Genomic DNA, 19,171 nt, shown 5'->3' on the forward strand with positions numbered 1-19,171 from the left:
CTCTCTCTCTCTACCTCTCTCTCTCCCTATCTCTCTCTCTCTTCTTCATCTCTCTCTCTCTCGCTCTCTCTCTTCTTCGTCTTCTCTCTCCCTATCTCTCTCTCTCTCTCTCTCTCTCTCTCTCTCTCTCTCTCTCTCTCATATCTCCAGTTTGTCTTCCTGACCTACATCTTGGCGTTGGCCTGGCTCGGCATCTTCGGCTTCTCCGCGGTGCCCGTCTTCCTCTTCTACAACATGTGGACCACCTGCAACGCCATGAAGTCCGAAGTGGCCAACATCACCTCCCCCGACAACATCTGCGTTGATGTCAGGCAGTATGGTAAGAGCTGTGTTCAAATACTTCCCATACGGAAAGGATATTGTAAAAATCATACAGAAATTGTACAAGTTTTTTATGAATTCTAAAAGATTTTGTATATGACAGTGAAAAACAGATATACATTTTTGATAGATTTACTCCTGAAAGTAGCTCCTTTTGGTGTTGGTGAAACTAGCATGAATGAAGGTACAAATTGTGCATGGCATTTACAGATAACATGTATGATGCAATGACTTACTTTGTATGCTTCATACATATAATACTGGGATATGTATTCTCTGCATGAGAAACACCAAAAGGGACCACTTTCAGGAGTAAATCACTTAAAAGAGTAAATCAAATGTTATATAACAATTCTTATAAGTTCTTGTTCTTGTTCAGTGGCCCTTCCATGAGTCATTCGAGAATATAGTTCATGACATCAATATTAACATCTGCGTGGATGTCGGGCAGTATGGCAAGAGCTGCCTTCATTAATGATTTGTCATTAATGTATTGTTTTATAACATCACTTTATATAGCATAATATATGCGTTCCTAACATAAATATACTGTATATTATTTATATCAACTGGCAGTCAGGCAGTATGGTACGAGCTTCACTGAAATACCTTCATCTTTGTCAGCGGTGTAGTCTACTTTTTTGAAGTGGGTATACTGTCTATTCGAGTATTTTTTGAAGTGGGTATACTGTATATATTTGTGCTATTCAAAACAATAGATCAATCAATTTTAAGTGGGTATACTGAAGCCCCTAAAATTTAGAAGTGGGTATACTCCGTATACCTGCGTTCTACGTAGACTACACCACTGATCTTTGCCCTTTAAAGAATATACGCTGTAGTTTATCACATAAATATGATGTATGATTCATTTATGGCAACTGGATGTCAGGCATTATGGCAAGAGCTGTATCCAAAGTCAAAGTTGTTTATTTGTCATTGCACAAACTAACAGTCCAGCCAAGCATATTGGAACTCTTTTGCAGGGTGTCTAAGTCAATAAAGAAATTTAAATACAGACATTTTGATATTATACACAGTAGTGTTTAATTCGCAGTATAGTAAACGCAGAGGCAGTCTAGTAAGAGCTGCATTCAAAGGCCTGTTTCACAACACTATCATGGGTAGTACATTAAAAGCCTGTTATGCAGACACTCTATCATAAGCTTGTTGTCATGAAAAGGGTAATGACCAAGACTCTTGGAAATGTTGCCGTTTTTCAGCAACAAACCCATCTGCCCCAAAAGGCTGCTTTATATGATTTATCTTTTATATAATATGCCATTCATAACAATTGGTGATGAGATACAGTAAATTTAGTCTATGTCTGAGATGCCCTTGAGCAGACCATCTGATCCCGACACATTGCTTCAGATTAATTGTCCTTGTAAGCAATTCAATGCAAATCGCTCAGTGTAAACGTCATGTCAGTGCAGCAGTTGAAAATAGATTATTTAAATCGTCTGATCTTTTTTTTTTGGTAACTTTCAGAAGGGGCAGTGCCTCAGTGTGGCAATAATCTGACTAAGCTTGGTTTGCGATTTGATGTCCGAATATAGTATCAACCAAGAATCACCTTATTTGACAAAAATTAGGTTCGGGCACAGCGCGTCACGCCGCAAAGAATTGTGGGAATTAGGGTCATCTCAGGCAGAAAGCGAACAGCTTCGCATAGGGATACACCCGAAAATCTGTTGAAAACATGACAAGATGTGGTGTGCTCAAGATTGCCGCGACACATTTCAAGTGATTTTTTAAAGAGTTTTAACGGTTTTCTTTTGGGAACATGGCTGTCGAAAAATGAATTCGTCTGCAATGATGTTTTGAAATGAGTGAAAGTTTTCTAGCTACAGTGAAGATGACCTGGCTGGTATTGGCTGGTGGTGATGGTGAATATCACCTAATATGACAGAAGACACTTGGTTCGATTTCAGTCTTGTAAGTGTAGGCTATGTGTGGCCATTAAAACTTGTCGAAATGTATCTAGTGTATATTAAAAATACTGACTGTTCCTTTAAGATTTTGACTTCAAGAACAATTTCACCTCACTTCTGAAATGAAGCATTCTGTCTCAGTGGAATAATGGTCGTTAGAAAGTTATATTATTGCCGTGAGTCATGATGCAGCTAGACTATGGAGGTGGGTTGAGACAAAGGTAAATAGAAGGCAGTTGAAAGTGCCTCGTGTGAATTTAAATGTGCCTAATGTGTCTCCATTCTGCTCTTATTCCTCTCTCTGTCTCTGCCTCTCTCTCTCTCTCTCTCTCTCTCTCTCCCTCTCTCTCTCTCTCTCATGCGTGTGTGTGTCTGTGTTTGTCCTTTCCTGTCGCAGGTGTGATCCCATGGACTGCCACGCCTGGGAGAGTCTGTGGATCCTCTCTGAATGACATCTGCAACACTAGTGACGTGAGTGCACTCTTCCACATGCACCATTATAAAATACACACACACACACACACACACACACACACACACACACACACACACACACACACACACACACACACACACACACACACACACACACACACACACACACACACACACACACACACAGAAAACTGCTCGCTACATCATTCTCGTCAAACCATTGATTGACATAACAATACAGCTTATATCTCAATAAGTCAAAGACGAGCACTTTGTGAATCAAGTACACATTGTCCAGTTTATTGTATACGAACCATGTGCTTCAGTGTGTTACTTTTTGACATGGGGTTGTCTTGTGTCTTTTGCAGTTTTATCTGTCCTACCACCTGTATATCGTGGCCTGTGCCGGTGCTGGAGCCACTGTCATTGCTCTGGTAAGGAAGTAGACCTCTCCCCGCAGGTCATGCAGTGACCAGGCCAAAAGTTCCTCTGTATGTGCATAAAATGAACACACACACACACACACACACACACACACACACACACACACACACACACACACACACACACACACACACACACACACACACACACACACACACACACACACACACACACACACACACAAAGGTTTAATGAATGTTCCTCCAAAGTACATTGCCAAGGACAATGCATCAGATACATGGAGATGTACAAGATGCTACAGAAAACAAAGGGTTTGGTAACACTTTACGTGACATGTCCCTGCATAACACATTCATAGCAGCTGTTATACACGTTGGCATGAAGTATTCGAGACTGTTTCGTAAGACATTCATACCAAACATGGAAGACAAATGGACAGTGACTTTTGAAAATCTGTAATCATTGAGGGGTTAGAACAAAGCCTGCAATGCTGCTTTGTTTAACTTTCAGTTAACTTTTGAGAAGTTGCTGTCCTTCCGTCCGCTATAGGTTCATGAAAGGTTTGGTATGAATGGGTCATGAAAAAAACATGAATGCTTCGTGCATACGTTATAACAGCAGCTATGAATGCGTTATGCAGGAACATGTCAAGTAAAGTGTTACCAATGTTTTTTTATAAGGCTTTTTTGTGTTTTTCTAATGGTTTTGTTAAGCTATCAGCAAGTTGCCTACTATCAGTCTCAGTTGAAGGACAGTGTGTTTTTAGCACCTGCTCCTGGTTGTTACGTTGTATTTTTCAGTAGCTGACAATAGAAGTTTTGGAAAACTATGGCCTTGAGATGACTGAAAATGACTGAACATTAACAATTCTCCATTACTATTTAACTTTGTTGCAAATGTCATCTTATCTGAGGACTCCGCTGCACAATGACTACAACTGTCTATACAATCTGTGTCTGTTAACCATGTGATGTTTGCAGTAGGTTCATTTCTCTTGAGGAGCAAATTTGTGTTTTGTGGACTTGGATGAGCATTTCTTTATGCAAGTGATTTCTAGATCCAATGTAACATTCTTAAAAATATAAAGAACTGAATCTTTTGCATCATTTTGCGCTTACTACATGTTCATAAGCCTTGAAAAGTTTAAACTAATGTTAAAGATCAATGCAGCACATTATATCATACTATTTTAATATTGGTTCTAATTAGCACTTTAACAGTGCATTCACATCATGTGTTTATTTTTAAACTGGTTCTGTAATTGTGTGTCATCTCACCACAGTACCTAGTGCAAGTTTTTACTGCAAGTTAAACCAATTTGAACGATCAATGGAGCACATTGTTGTATTATTTCACTGTTAGTAGCACTGAGTAGCCTGTTTTACAGCTTTTATTTTGAAACTGGCTCCATATTTGTCTGACCTCTGACCTCTGACCTCGTGACCCGTGTGTGCTCTCTCTCTCTCCCTCACAGCTCACCTACATGATGGCCAACACGTATAACTATGCTGTGTTCAAGTTTAAAGGCTTTCGCCACAACAGCACTTCTAAGTTCTAGAAAGAAAATACGATATTAATAACCTGTAGTGACAACACACACCAACCAAGTTGGCAGCATGCATGGAGGAGTGGTTTTGCTCCTGAGATGCTAACAGAAATGAATGACAGAAGCAAAAGACAGAGAAAATGTAGAGGGTTAGGCTATCCTATAGGAGGAGACTGTTCTTTGGTCCAACTAATTGAATTGTAATGCACTGTTCCCTTGTTTAGCCGGGTTTAAATTTGCAAAGACACCACAATATTTTTCCGCATGATTCATTGACAACAACAATCAGCCCTTGAGAAGGTCTGTATTAGATCCCATTGATATGTAAAACTGGACCTTTTGTTACAAAGAATTTAAACAGTTTTGAATCTTTTATATGTGAGGGCTTAGCTGCTACTGCTTTTCATCTTGAACAATTTTCAAATGATCTGGTATTGAAGTCACCTGAATTCATTGCATTCACACATCCTCCTCCATTTTTGTAAATATTGAAAATTTAAAGATATCAAATCAGATTTAGGTACAGCAGCAAGGCATTCACTGTCAACATTTATGAGGCTGCTGAGTTAGCATGTAGGAAGTGAGCCTGCAGAAAAAGGTACTACGTAGAATGTAGTGTTCATCATTTCATTTCCAATGGTCACTCACTAACCTAATATACTGTACCTTCAAAAGTAGCAGTTGAAATTTTGATTACCTTCATCATCACATCCATCACCATCTCTTTTCTTCGATCATCATTGTATCTTTTTTCATCATTGTCATTTGTTTTGTAGTGACTCCCAAAGTTACTTTTTCTTGTAACGTTTTATACACTGGTCATACGAAGTGGATTACTCGAAGATCTTGCTCCTGTGTTGGGTTACGTTTCTCAAAATCACCGTTGCTAGCCAACAAGCAATATAGTTGGTTGTCAATGGCTAATTGCATTGCAACCAACAAAGCAGCTAACACTGTTAGCAACTGGATTCGAGAAACGCAATCTTGTGTAGGTCTCATGTTCGTCAATTCACTAACTGCCATCAAAGCGATCTTTTTGACATATTTAATATACAAATCCCCATTTTCCATGAGTAATAATAATAATAATAATAATAATAATAATAATAATAATAATAATGAGAGCGTAGTGTCTAGCCTAGCATTACAGATGTAGCTTGCTTTTGCTCACTAACCCACTTACTGGCGGTCCTCCCCTCCCCTACCTCTCCCTCCTTCTCCCTGCCCTATCTATCTATCTATCTATCTACCTATCTATCTATCTATCTATCTATCTATCTATCTATCTATCTATCTATCTATCTATCTATCTATCTATCTATCTATCTCTCTCTCTCTCTCTCTCTCTCTCTCTCTCTCTCTCTCTCTCTCTCTCTCTCTCTCTTTGCCCCCCTCGCCTCTATCCCCGCACCTCCTCTCTCCCTCCTCCCTGTCTCTCCCTTCCTCCTGGTCCCCTCCTCCCTGTCTCCTCCATCCAGATCCACTATCTCATGATCCTAGCCGCCAATTGGGCCTACCTGAAGGACGCTGTGCAGACCCACGCCTACCAGGACATCAAGACCAAGGACGACCAGGAGCTGACGGACGTGCAGTCCCGCTCCAAGGAGGCCATCAACTCGTCCTACTCATAAAGGGCCTATTACACAGCACACAACATTACAGCACAGGCTGTGACGATCAGATCATGCAATGTTAATTAGGGTTTGCAATTTAACATTTTAAGGTCTGATTGTTACAATGCATTCAATCACACGTCCCCCACCCCATCCTCCTCCTCCTCCTTTTCTCTCTCTCTGCCATCTGTACCTTCTTCCATTCCCCTGTGATCTCTCCGACTCTCTCTTTTTCTTTCTCTTCCCCCCTCTTTCTATCTTTCTTTGTCTCTGTCGCTCTCTCTCTCTCTATAGAACACACACTCAAATACTGTACACATGGGCATACACACACACACATACACACACACGCACACACTTACGACCCCACCCCCCCATCCCTCCCCACCCCTCAGGCTGCAAACTGCTGACTAACACGGTTCAGTGCTGCCTCTCTCTCCTCCACGTGACACGGACGCACTCTGAGGCTCCCATAGCTGTGACGTATCACCGGCTTGTGCGTTTTTGAAACATTTTTCTTTTTTTTACGTTCCTTTATTTTTCAACAATGCATGTAAAAACGCCTTGGGGGTGGTCACACAGCGCCTTCATTCACTCAGTTTTCTACTGCAACCTCTTGCAGCTTTAGTCGGGGTGAACTACTAGATGACTGAATGGGAAAGCGCAGTGTGACCCTGCCAGGTGATTTTTATTCCAGTGTTTCGTGGTGGACTTGTCTCTAATAGCCGTGTGTGATGTCCGTATAGGGCCTACTGTGGGGCCTCAGCTAAAAGTGTCATGACGCGTGGTGGAGGCGAAGTGGCACCCCACTACACTTAACTGTCTGCACTAACTCAACCAGGACGTTTCACAGGAACTTCCTTTTTTGGTGTTTTATACATTTAAATATAAAATATAAATATATAAATATATAAATATTATAACTTGTGTGAATGTGTATGAATGTTGTTTTTTCTAACTCTCTTTAAGTCGTACGTCAGGTTTAATATAACCTTTTTCTGCTCTTTTCTTTTTCTTTGCTTCTTTATCTTTCTCTCTCTCTCTTTCTCTCTTTCTAAGTCCCTTCCCACTACAGCTTTGATTTCTTCTGGTCCTTTTTTATGGTTATACTTGACACATTGCACTGCTGTGAAATCCTATGAATCAATCATGCACACCCTCGTAAACTCACACACGTACAGTACAACAATTTGGATGTCTAAGATCTATCTTGATCTCTTTTTCTTAAATGAAACAGCAGGAACGAACAAAAAGAAATCCCTGTGAGTAGCTTAGATTGATGTTACTATTTCAGCTGACAATGTCACGTCAAGTCAGTGAAGTAGGAACACTATATGAAAGGTGCTTGTTCTCAGATGTATAACTTTCCTGAAGAACGAGAAATATCTGGTTTGCACATATTGTCTCAAGTAAGCTTGTAATTTATCAAACTGAATATCTGATTTCATTATAGCACACTCTACAACTCGTTGAAGGGATATCTTTAAGAAGAAAGTCATTTTTTAATTATTTTTAACTACCCTGTGGGAAAAAAAATCATTGAAGTATTTTTTCCTCTTTGGATTTCAGTGATGTAGGTCTTAACCATGTTCATTGAGCATATTCTTGAATTGTTGACGAAGCGTAAATTAACTATCTACGTATATAATATCAGTGTTTTGAATCAGCGGTTTTGATGGCAGCTGACACTTTTTCCTGATTAAGCTACTGTGTAACACTGCTTGGATTTTATCTTGGGTCTGATTTACAATCTTGTGATTTTAGCAGCATTTGTGTCTTTTTCTTACTCTTACCTGACAACCCTGATGGTAATCTGATGTGTCTGTGGAAATATTGGATCTACTAAGTGTGTAACTCTCCATGTGAGTGGATAAGTGCTCCTGAAAAAAAAAACTGCCACATTTGTCATCCACTGTGTCACAGTATGGTATTTCTGGTCAGACACCGTTGTAAGCAGTGATGGGCAACCTAGATTTAGAAGCCAGAATCCAGTGCCACATATTCCAAATGACCTGGATGTACCTGTCCAGTTCAACCAGGTGATTGCCTTGCTGAACAGGTAAAACCAGGTCATTTGAAATATGTGGCACTGGATTGTAGCTTCTGAATCCAGGTTGCCCATCACTGGAAGGGACTGTCTTTGAAGGGCCTCTCCTTAACAGTTATGCACAACTCGTGGCATGACACTCTTAGTATTTAATGTACAGTACATTGATGTATCACATACATTCAGAAGAAGAAAACAAACACCTGTCATCTTAGTACAGTAGGTGTGTCATGGTTACATCATTGACCCAATACAACTATGAATTAATGATTTTAATGGATGAAGTTAACGTTCACAATGAGTGTTGTTAAGAAGGCCCTCATCAAAGACTGTTTTGTTTTTTTTTTCTCCCTGAGTTTTAAAGATGAATATTACTATTACCACTTTTACACGGTCGTGGTGTGTTTTTAGTATACACAAACTTTTTCTCCCTCTTTTTTAAATGTTATCAAAAGCATGTTGCCCACCCGCCAAGGGTTGAACTGCAAGAAGAAAAAAAACATAACCTATATACGTTTTTTTGTTTTGGTTCCTGCCAACGTTGGAACTTATCCACTGATCGCAATTTCAGTCTTTTTTGGTTTGTTTGTTTTGGGGTTTTGTTTTTCTTTTTTGTATCAGAAGATGTGTGCCTGTATGTTTCGTTGTTCCCCTTTTTATTGCATGATGGAAAGATAACCTTTGACCTCCTCCTCCTCCTAAACTGTAGGTGATGTGTTGTCAGACGTATGGTAGGCAGTGTTTGCCCTTGTAACCGCCCTCCCCTCCCCAAACCCCAACCCCTCCCCACTCCTATTCCAACCCTTACCCTTCTCCAGAATAACCCACTGTGTTTTGATGGAATTGTAGTCCTATTATAGTTGTTTCACATAGTCGATTTTCTTTGGAGAAACGTTGACGGTTTTATGAATCCTGTATAGTGATGATTTTTGTACCCTTCTCTAGTAAAACTGATATTTTCTATGATCGCCAACTGGTCTCCACTTGTGTTTTTATTTAGGTGCAAGGGGAGAGGGGAGATTTTGGACATTGTGTATTTCCATGTGGTCTTTTGTTCTGTAAATAGACTGCAATTAGAAAACAAATTATTTATTGTCTTTAATTTATGTAGTATTTAGTGTGATATCACATAATTCAATTTCGATTCAATTGAATTAAATAAGAAAAAACAAATACTAAAACTTAGCAACTAACAGAAGAAATCCTTATGGTAGAAAAAATGCTCCTGGCCAAGACATTTAAGGCTCTTTTCCACATACAATCTGGCTGTATGGTGTCAAGCTGAGTGGTGCTGTTAAAACAGCCTGGTTTGTGTTTCCTTTACAAGCTGTGTTACCCGAAGTATGATTGGAGTTACATTTTTGGCATTGTCACATAGCAGTACTTTACGTAGGCTAGTCGACTAACGTAAGGCTAACAGATATCTGATCTATTGAAGTGGGCTATCAATTGTTTTAGCGGCATCATATTTGGATACTACATTGTTGATTTATGCCTTCAATTTTAATATCAAAGTAATGCAGTGTCAAACTAAAGAGCATTCCGAGGGAGTTATCTGGTGGCCGCCATGATTGTTTTCTGATTCAGTGGTGAGGGTGGGTTGAAGCATGGCATTCTGGGTAGTAGGCAGCAATATACCCGCACAGCTTGGTTCAGCAGGCCAAAAAAACAACGGCTGGTTTTCAAGCTGTGCCATGCCGTACGTACTTGACTAATCAAAACAGAAGAAATGGCAGCTAAGTCGTGCCTTGTTGAGCTGTACTGGGTAGAAAATGAGCAGTGGAAAAGGGCCTTTAGTATTGACATAAAACTGGCGTTTGATGACTCGCTCAACTTTAATGTAGGAGGTCACAAGCAGGGCCTGGGACAAAGTCATTTGACCAGGAGCCCCGTGTCCAGTAGTTCCGCCAATGCCTCTAGGTCAGAGGTGGGCAAACTCGCACCCGCAGCGCGTTTAAAAGAAAGACAACTTTTAAATCCAAAGTCATACTTTCACCCAGCATTCTTAAAATGGCTACCCAAGACGGGGGAATTTCAAGTTTGGGATAATAGCCAGCAAGTATGTCAGCAGTGCACGTACATGTTTTTTTATAAAGACAATTGTCTGTGACATCTGGCCCTTTTCTCAATACTGTAAACCCAATGTGGCCATTGGGACAAAATAACTGCCTGGTCCTGTTCTACGGACTATTCTTAACACGACTGGCATGCCCCACCTAACAAGGTTAGTGAAACACCCTGTGCAGTCTTCAGATTCCTTTTATGGGACCTTTGAAGTAAACATCTTATGAAGACAAATAACTGAACTACAAGAACAATTGCAGAGCCGCTCCAGAATATGTTTCTCTCTTTGTTGCCCCAGTCCTCTGAATCTGCTGTTTGATGTGCATAGTACTTTCTGCAGGAGAGTTTTTGGTATTTAAACAAAATACCTCCAGTGTTTGTACACAATCCTGGCAAACCTCTCTCCCTCAGTTATTCAGGTTGACTGGTGTAATGTATGAGTGTAAGTAAACAGTCACAGTGTCACACAAATCCCAGGACCTCTTTAATAGGAAACACAAAGATTACAAACCCAAAGATGCCCTGATGGAATTCTCAGACCAGCGACAGTGCTCTTGCATTAGTACATGTTCTTCTCAGCCCAAGGTATGGGAAACACTGTCATTCGAAAACAACATAGTCCAAATCATTGCATTAAATAACGAGATAAAAAAGATGAATGGTCCATTCAGTATATGGCAGCATCTTTGACATCTTTTGATTTGTACTGTAGAGGTCCCATATACAACACATTATGGCCAACCTGACCTCAGAAGCTAAAGGTAGGTACTACATAATATTTCTTCCAGTAATTGACTGTATCAGTTTATTTTATTTGGCACAACCCTTTGACCAGGCATTGACATCACCTGTTCGGAAGTATCAGGTAGAACTATGTTCTGTAGGGGTACTAGATACTATTAGCTTTATAGCTAATCTGACTATTGTTAATGATACTGAAAAGGTGTGTGTGTGTGTGGGGGGAGGGGGGGGGTTAGGGTTAGGGGTTAGGGTTAGGGTTGGGGGGGAGAGGCTCCAAGACCATATTTGGAGTCTTGGAGTGTCTTTGGCATCTAGAACTACCTTAACTATCCACTGTCATATGGCTGAATAAGACCTCCTTGAATATAATGGTCATAACACGTCTTAGTTACAAGTACAACCATTGACAATCAACTGAATATACAGGTAGTTAGGATAATCTTTCAGTCAGATACATACTGTATGGGAAATCATGAAACCTCTTGCATGCAAGGGTAGAATACATACACTCAAGTGGAATGAATCTGTCTGTGCAGTTCCTAATTCTCAGCAGCAGGGTTTGCTAGAGTGCAGATTCAATGCTCTCTCTCTCTCTCTCTCTCTCTCTCTCTCTCTCTCTCTCTCTCTCTCTCTCTCTCTCTCTCTCTCTCTCTCTCTCTCTCTCTCTCTCTCTCTCTCTCTCTCTCGACTGTGCAGTAGTTCCCCTTCCTCAACAGTAGGGGTTGCTAGAGTGTGGATTCCAGTGGTCTCTCTGCCCATCAGACTGCAGTTCCTTTTCATCTGCAGCAGGGGTTGCTAGAGTGTGTCTCCCAGTGGTCTATCGGTCTCTCGGTCTCAGTCTCTCTCTCTCTCTCTTGCTCTCTCTCTCCCTCTCGCCACCTATCTTGACAGTGCATTTCCTCCTCCTCAACAGCAGGGGTTGCCAGAGTGCGGGTCCCTCCGCAGATCCACCGTCTCAGGTGGCAGCACGTGCGCCGACGCCCGGTCCTCGGACGCTAGCACGCGCCGCACCGCCTCCTCAAAGGCCGCTGTCACGTTGGTGGCGTCCTTGGCGCTGGTCTCGAAGTACGGGTGCCCGCCGTTGTCACGGCACCACCGGTTGGCCTCGTCCGGAGACACCTGCCTCTCGGGCACATCCACCTTGTTGCCGAGGATCACGAAGGGAAAGCGGTCCGGCTCGCGCACGTCCGCGTAGTAGGCAAACTCCTTCATCCAGTTGGTGAGGTTGAAGAAGCTCTGGCTGTCGTCCACGCTGAAGGCCAGCAGGCAGCAGTCGGAGCCCCGGTAGAAGGGCGTGCGCAGGCTGCGGAAGCGCTCCTGGCCCGCCGTGTCCCAGATCTGTAAAGTGACCGGTCGACCGTCCACCTCCAGCTCTTTGTTGAGGAACTCCACGCCGATGGTGTGGAACAGGTGCGTGTCGAACTTGTCGGCCACGTAGCGGTTCATGAGCGAGGACTTGCCCACGCCGCCGTCCCCCAGCAAGATGACCTTCAGCAGGGACGACTTGGGGTTGGAGGCCATGGTGGCAAAGATACCTGAGTGGACAACAAGGACACAGGGAAACTTTTTGAGCAATGTGTCAAGGCAAAGATACAATAAGGTTGTTGTTTTGGGCTGTTTGGGGTGGGAGGCCATGGTGGTGGTGGTGGCAAAGGTATCCGGATCACATAGCAGAAGCAGAGTAGGCCTAGAGTAGAGTTATGTTATTGATCCTCGGGCGGAAATTAAGGTGTCAAGTAGCTTACACATAATACACATATTTCACATAATGAACACTGCAAGACACGCATGCACATACTTACACACACACATTACATACACACACACACACACACACACAATGCCCACACCGTTGCCCACACCATCAAGATACCTGGACCACCACAGCAGAAACAGAGAAAACAGTGAGAGTGAGAACAAGTTCAAAGTCAAGAACATGAAACCTGCTCATGAAACTTTCATTTCAGGTCCAGCATGTAATCATTTTAGTAGCTTGGTTCCAAAATACCTGGACCACACAGCAGAAGCAGAGAAAGCAGGATAAGAACGAGTTCAACGCAATCCCAGATTCAGAAAGTTAAAAAATAAATTAAAAAAAACCCAGCCACAAATTTGATCCAACCAGATCTGAGATAGTTGACCATATTTGTGAACTAAAGACAGGTGGACCAACTACTCATCAAAGTCACCTGTGTTGGAAGGAAACTGTGGCAAGGTTTCCACTTTCTGAACCCACAATTGATTGCTTAAAGGTCGAGTGTGTAATTTTAGAAGTGTATTTCCAAAATGTATTCGGCCTCAAGGAGGCCCTCCAGACATAGGCTCCCCACCCCTGGCTTAAACAAACCTAGGCCCAGAGGCCTCACAAAGGCCTACCAGGTAGCATAGCACAGATGCCAACCAAGGTCCATGAATGACACTAGATTATCACCTGTAAAAGAACTTCCTACTGTAAGCAATCAGGTTAAGAATGAGCAGCTGGATAGAGAGACAGGGGTGAGGTTGTTTTAAGATGACCCTAAAAGAGAAGAATGACAGAAAAACTTTTATCTGGGAAAATCTCTCTGTAAACTTTCCAAGTGCAATTTTCCTTGATCATCTCTAAAGAAAAAAACAACAACATTCTTCACACAGGCTACTGTCGATGTGGTTTAGTAGCTGCAAAGATACATCAGAGATACATTTCTAAATTCCTCTTCCTGTATTCTCTCTGGTTTTATTATCAGAAGCTACATGGTTGAGAAGACACACACCTAGTGGATGTTGAATTATTCTAGAACATTTCAATCAGGTTTAGAAGCATGTGCTCTTTAACCCCGAGACATTCCTGTTCAATTCTGGATATCAGTGGTAAAAAGGACTCATTCAGCTTTCAAAGTAGACTAAATGAACAGCCTTAATCTGCAGTAGACGTGGACCATAGGAAGAAAGCCGAGCTTGATGGACAATACAGTTTCTCACAGATAATAAGAGTTTTTTCGTGTGCAATGTTACAACAGTGTAAGTACGTTTTACGCGTTTTGGGCACGTTCATGGCAGGAAAAGCCTTGTCACTTGAAGTGATGTTTACTCTAACATGTAATTAAACTATTGCGCCGCGTAAAAGCATATTGCAAAAGCATTTCGCTTGGGCATAGGCTATATTAGGCTATTTTCCTGTTAGCAAATTTACTCCTGATAGCAAAAATCACACTCACATCAGTAGATACCAACTGTGGGAATATGGTAGAGGCTATTTTCAACATTTTCGAAGGCACAACGGTTGCTAAAAGGGAAAAAAATAGCGGTGGCCTACCTTACCTTTTTCACTTTAAGAAACACTTCCCATTGCATTCACGTCGTGACATCGCACCTCACCTCTGCAATCCGTCTTTACTTAAAACTTAAAGAAATGGCGCCCTGTGGCAACTCCGACACACAAGTGACGCTCATATGACTGCCCTCACTTGCATACACGTTGTGGTTATCTTGCCCAGACGGCAGTCGAACTTGGCTGCTCCAACGCAATTTGGGAATTGCGCATTTGGAAAGAAAATCATATGGCCGATAAAGACAAAGTAACGGTAAAGTGTGGATCAAATAAATTACGTAGTAGTTACATAGCTACTTCTTCTGTGTGTGTGTGTGTGTGTGTGTGTGTGTGTGTACGCGTGCGTGCGTGTGTGTGTTTGCGCACTCAGAGGCATGCAAGGCTTTTCCAACACACAAGGACGCGTTTGTCTGGAAAAACTAAAGCAGCAATTAAAGCAGCAGTATTGATCTTGTAAGTACATAAACCTGATAACGAAGTACAAATCCACAAAGTCCTAACACTTAATTGCTTCAAAGATCACTCGTGTATTTACAAGCCAATATGTAGCCTACTGTATTAGCCTACTTTAAAGATGTCCACACTACACATGATTATTGCAGCTATTTAAATTGTTTGTTACCTAAGTGGTTTTCATACATGCCACAGGAAGGAACAAGCAAGTTACACATGTGTGCTCAACTGTCCACAAAAAGGCAATTTATTACACTGTTACACAACTACCTTTTTCAAGCTATTGGCACTGCCAGTAAATGGAACTCTTGTACAAACTTAACACATCAACAGACCATAAAATGACAATCCATACCATTCTTCCCTGTCCCCCAAGCTCCTCCTCTCCCTTCCCCTATCTTTCTAGACTGGCTGCATATAAATCTTGGCCCATTGGCCCAATTCTGCGAATCATTATTTGAATCATGTGCCCAGCATTAGACCATTTTGAACAACGGCTTGGAAGTCCAATAGACAATATGATTGTGCCTTTCGAGCTGCACAAAATTGAATTTGCTGCATGGGTTTATGTGTTCAACATCCTGCTACTGGGCAAGAGTTACGTAGTAGATTATGAAACCTATTTTGTTTCTTGTTGCATTTTTTTTAAATGCATTTCCGCTCTTCCCTTTAAGTAGGCCTAAATAACTAATAGATTAGTAGTGCATAAATAGTCAAATCCCATCAATTCAACACAGAGACCCTGAAACCAAAGGAGTCATATTTAATGTAGTAAAGGAATATTTAATATAGTGAAAGATCATTCTCCAGAGTTCCTATTCAGTCACTGTCTCTGAAAGCAAATGAGTACAACACTGAGTCCAGAGTCTCCAGAAGCAGCACTGAGGTAGTAATTGTCCACTGATGCATGATGCAGCTCAGGCGGAGTGAAGGATCATGGGAAACCTGCCGCCTTGGATGGAATCTGTGTGTGTGTGTGTGGCAGATTACCAAGTCACATGCCCCACGCATGCAGCCTTTAGTCAGTCACATGGGGTAGCACTGGAGAACAATTAATCAGCCAACAGTCAGCCTGGCTTACATCTACCTACATACTATATCTCTCAAATCTCATGTTTTGCAGCCAATAAATACGTTAAGAGAGAGAGAGGGGAATAATTGTGTTGGGTAATACCATAAAACTGCAAATCGTGCAAATCGTGAGTGTAACTTACAGTACAGTGTAAGGATACACGTACGTAGATCCGAAGGACTCTGAAGTAGTAGAGTTAAAAGTCCTTTATTCTATTACATGGAACATTAAGCCAAGTTTACTTTAAGTTTACTTTGTGAGGTCTTTGTTAAAGCTGGTGATCTGTCAACAATGAAACAAGGGGTGAAAAGTTGAAAGGTAGCCTACAATCCTTAAGATATGGCCAAGATCGCCATCTTTGAAATGATTTTTAGCCAACCTTGTAATCCAAATAAGCATTTCACTGTTATTATACAATACATTGGCACAGGCACTGTGGGGGGCAAACCGAACTGCGTCCTCGTTACATTAGCCTACAATGTAGGTCTATGTATTTGGTGGGTGGGGCCTGGCTATAGATTACTTTATTTTCCGGGCCCGGCCAAAGATGTCAGCCGCCCTGGACCTACCAATCATAAACTGATCAAGGTACAAACAGATGGAGGGGGGAGGAGTTAGGGATTATTCCAAGGGATAAATATCGATGGGGCATTTCAGGACAATATTAATATGATTACTATAATTTATGTGATTAAACTCAGTCAATTATCTAAAGACATTCAAGCTAGAGATGGAATTGATGGCCCTTTGAATGGATCTGGATCATAGTGGCTCGTTCCTGGATCTTTCAAAGGGTTTTAAATTATTAATTCAATGAAGAAAACATTTTAGGTAATTGTGTCCAAACTACTACTATTTGTCTTAAGACCATTTCTCCCATTTTTTGAGGCAGTCACTTCTGTTTTTTGCCCAAATCAAAGTACCCACGTGAAAGTCACATGCTCAAAACGAACGGGGAAAAAAAGGAAAAGAGTGTCTCCCAGCTGTGATTCAGTTCCCATCGTTCACGTCTAGGAGCGATTCAAAAGAATTGATTCGTTCACGAACGTCGCAACACTAATTCAAGCAACATACAGGGTTATGTGCATGATTGCTGATGTGCTGTGAAAGGTAGTAGGTGGTCTTATATTTATTACTTCATTTTACTCATGAATTTCACTACAGCTCTAAGCATGTTGAGTAAGTACCATAAAAGTGACTGGTTTACTCATGACTCAATATTCCCAGGCAAGAATCAAAATGTTTTTTTTAAATATATTATTTTTTTTAGTTAGGAAATGGATCGCACTCAGTTTTTTCTTCTTTCTTGTTCTTTTCTTTTTATTTAGACATTGCAGGGACTGACAGACGTTTCGGATACAAGAGCCTTCCTCAGTGTCACATATATATTATTTTGTCATCTATTAATCCCATATTCAGTCACATGGTTTGCCAAGTCAAAGTGTTTCTCGGTTTTATGAAACATGGCCTACATAATAACAGGCTTGCTTGCTATAGTGTACATTCATGCATAATTCTGCCATTGCCCCTGATCTCCACTAGAGGGTAGTCATCTTTTTTTAGATGTATCCACACAGATGTAATTACCATTGAGGCACAAATAGGACGTACATAGGCCCACTGTATATCATTGAAGTTTGAACTGGTATTAGACTGTTATCTGTGTCAAACAGGTATTCTCCTGAATTACTGTAAGAGGGCAGTGTTTTAATGAAATGAGATTTGAGGACCAGTTTGTTTTGATATTTTTGAAGAGGTGATGTATATTGGTAGTAAATGTGGTTCTGTCTTTGGCCATAATCCAGCCCTGCAGCAACTTCTGTCCAGGCTTTGCATGTTAAAAAAAACAATCTGTCCATCATCTGTACTGACGTGACAATTCAGCCATTCACATTGAACTCAGCCCGTGACACAGATGAGAACACTCTGGGTAGAGGTGTGGAAGAAGAGCCATAACGCCATCCATCTATGGAAAATCCCGCCAGGCAATCCTGATTGGCTCATTCATTCAGAAAAGATTCTAACTTTCATGAGCCATGGATGGTTGTGTGAGGAAACTGGAACGCCCTCACGTGCAGTTTTGCAAAACAGTTCAATCAGGACACACATACCATGTCAGAACGCTATAAAGGACTTTTTTAGGAAAAGCACAAAAGCACAACAATACCTCTTAATGTATGTCCTCTACAAGTCTTCTGTTGTCCAGTCTTGCACTTTAAATGTCTGTATGAGCACTGTCTATGTCCATACTGTCTTAAGTCCATGTATAAGTACTGTCTATGTCTATACTGTCTATGTCCTTACCTAGATTAGTCTATATCTGTATGGGAAAGCAAGAAATGTAATTTCAAATTCTTTGTATGACCAGTGCATGTAAAGAAATTGACAATAAAACCTACTTGACTTGACTTGACTTGATATGAAGAACAGTGAATGACAGAACAATGAAGAACAATGAATAAACACCATTATTCCAAACATTGCATAGATATGACATACAGCCATTGTCAGAGCTTTTGTGTTTTCATGGATGTATTTGAAGTTGGGATCATTTGCGTTGGACCTCAGTATAGATATCTATAAACTGTGAAATCTCCTTAATCGGGCAGTCTACCACAATTGACATTTTTGACCAGCCAAGTAAGTAACGCTTGACAGCTGATGATACGGAAACTCCCATCTGAAGAAAGATATCATTGATTTTTTTAACCCTGTGAAACCTGAACCATGAAAGCAATGAGAGAAAATTCTAATTTTTTGGAATTTGCTTCAATATTGGTCCCTTATAAGAAATGTAAAAAAAAAATTCAAAATTTTGTTAAGGTCGCTGAGATATTTAATGCATCATATATGATGCATCAGGCTTTTAATGAATGAAAATTCCAATTTCATGACCATTGAAAAATGACTTTTAATGCATTTACAACTTTTTTTTAATTTAAAAAAGTTGTCAGACAATTTAATTTGAGGACTATCTTTAAATATTTAGTGAGATCCTGCCATTTTTTTAAGCCTATCCTTGTTTTAGCAGGACCATATTTTACATTTCCCACAGCCTGGTTGGGTAATTTTTTAAAATCTATGTAAAAACATAGCTGATTGGATGCTCAACAACCTATTTATGAGTGTAATATAGACCATTATTCATTTTTGATGTGTAATTTGAATATATGGGTCCATTACTACAATTGGACCATTTCTCCATTCACTTCAATGCATTTTTTACGAGA

The 19,171-nt window shown here is 40.9% G+C and overlaps 2 protein-coding genes across 4 annotated transcripts in view; one reads left to right on the forward strand and one right to left on the reverse strand.

Annotated features, from left to right (window-relative positions):
- The window catches only part of gpm6ba (glycoprotein M6Ba), a 67,204-nt gene extending 57,930 nt beyond the window's left edge, over positions 1–9,274 (forward strand). For 2 of the 3 annotated variants that reach the window (XM_063217421.1, XM_063217420.1), the window contains exons 4-7: positions 151–319; positions 2,653–2,726; positions 3,059–3,124; positions 6,120–9,274. In XM_063217421.1, the coding sequence (XP_063073491.1) occupies positions 151–319; positions 2,653–2,726; positions 3,059–3,124; positions 6,120–6,272 (462 nt within the window). In that variant the 3' untranslated portion in view covers positions 6,273–9,274. The remainder of the gene's footprint in view (positions 1–150; positions 320–2,652; positions 2,727–3,058; positions 3,125–6,119) is intronic. The other variant, XR_010037821.1, reaches the window with a different exon arrangement.
- A 2,132-nt stretch (positions 9,275–11,406) lies between these two features.
- On the reverse strand, positions 11,407–14,634 carry LOC134464599 (ras-related protein Rab-9A-like). Its single transcript, XM_063218003.1, has 2 exons — positions 14,407–14,634; positions 11,407–12,641 (listed from the first exon to the last, which is right to left on the reverse strand). The coding sequence occupies exon 2, from the start codon at positions 12,625–12,627 to the stop codon at positions 12,013–12,015; it is 615 nt and encodes a 204-aa protein (XP_063074073.1). The 5' UTR covers positions 12,628–12,641; positions 14,407–14,634; the 3' UTR covers positions 11,407–12,012.
- Positions 14,635–19,171: the final 4,537 nt, after the last annotated feature.

The sequence above is a fragment of the Engraulis encrasicolus genome, chromosome 15 (genome assembly GCF_034702125.1).
Source record: "Engraulis encrasicolus isolate BLACKSEA-1 chromosome 15, IST_EnEncr_1.0, whole genome shotgun sequence".
Lineage (NCBI taxonomy): Eukaryota > Metazoa > Chordata > Actinopteri > Clupeiformes > Engraulidae > Engraulis > Engraulis encrasicolus.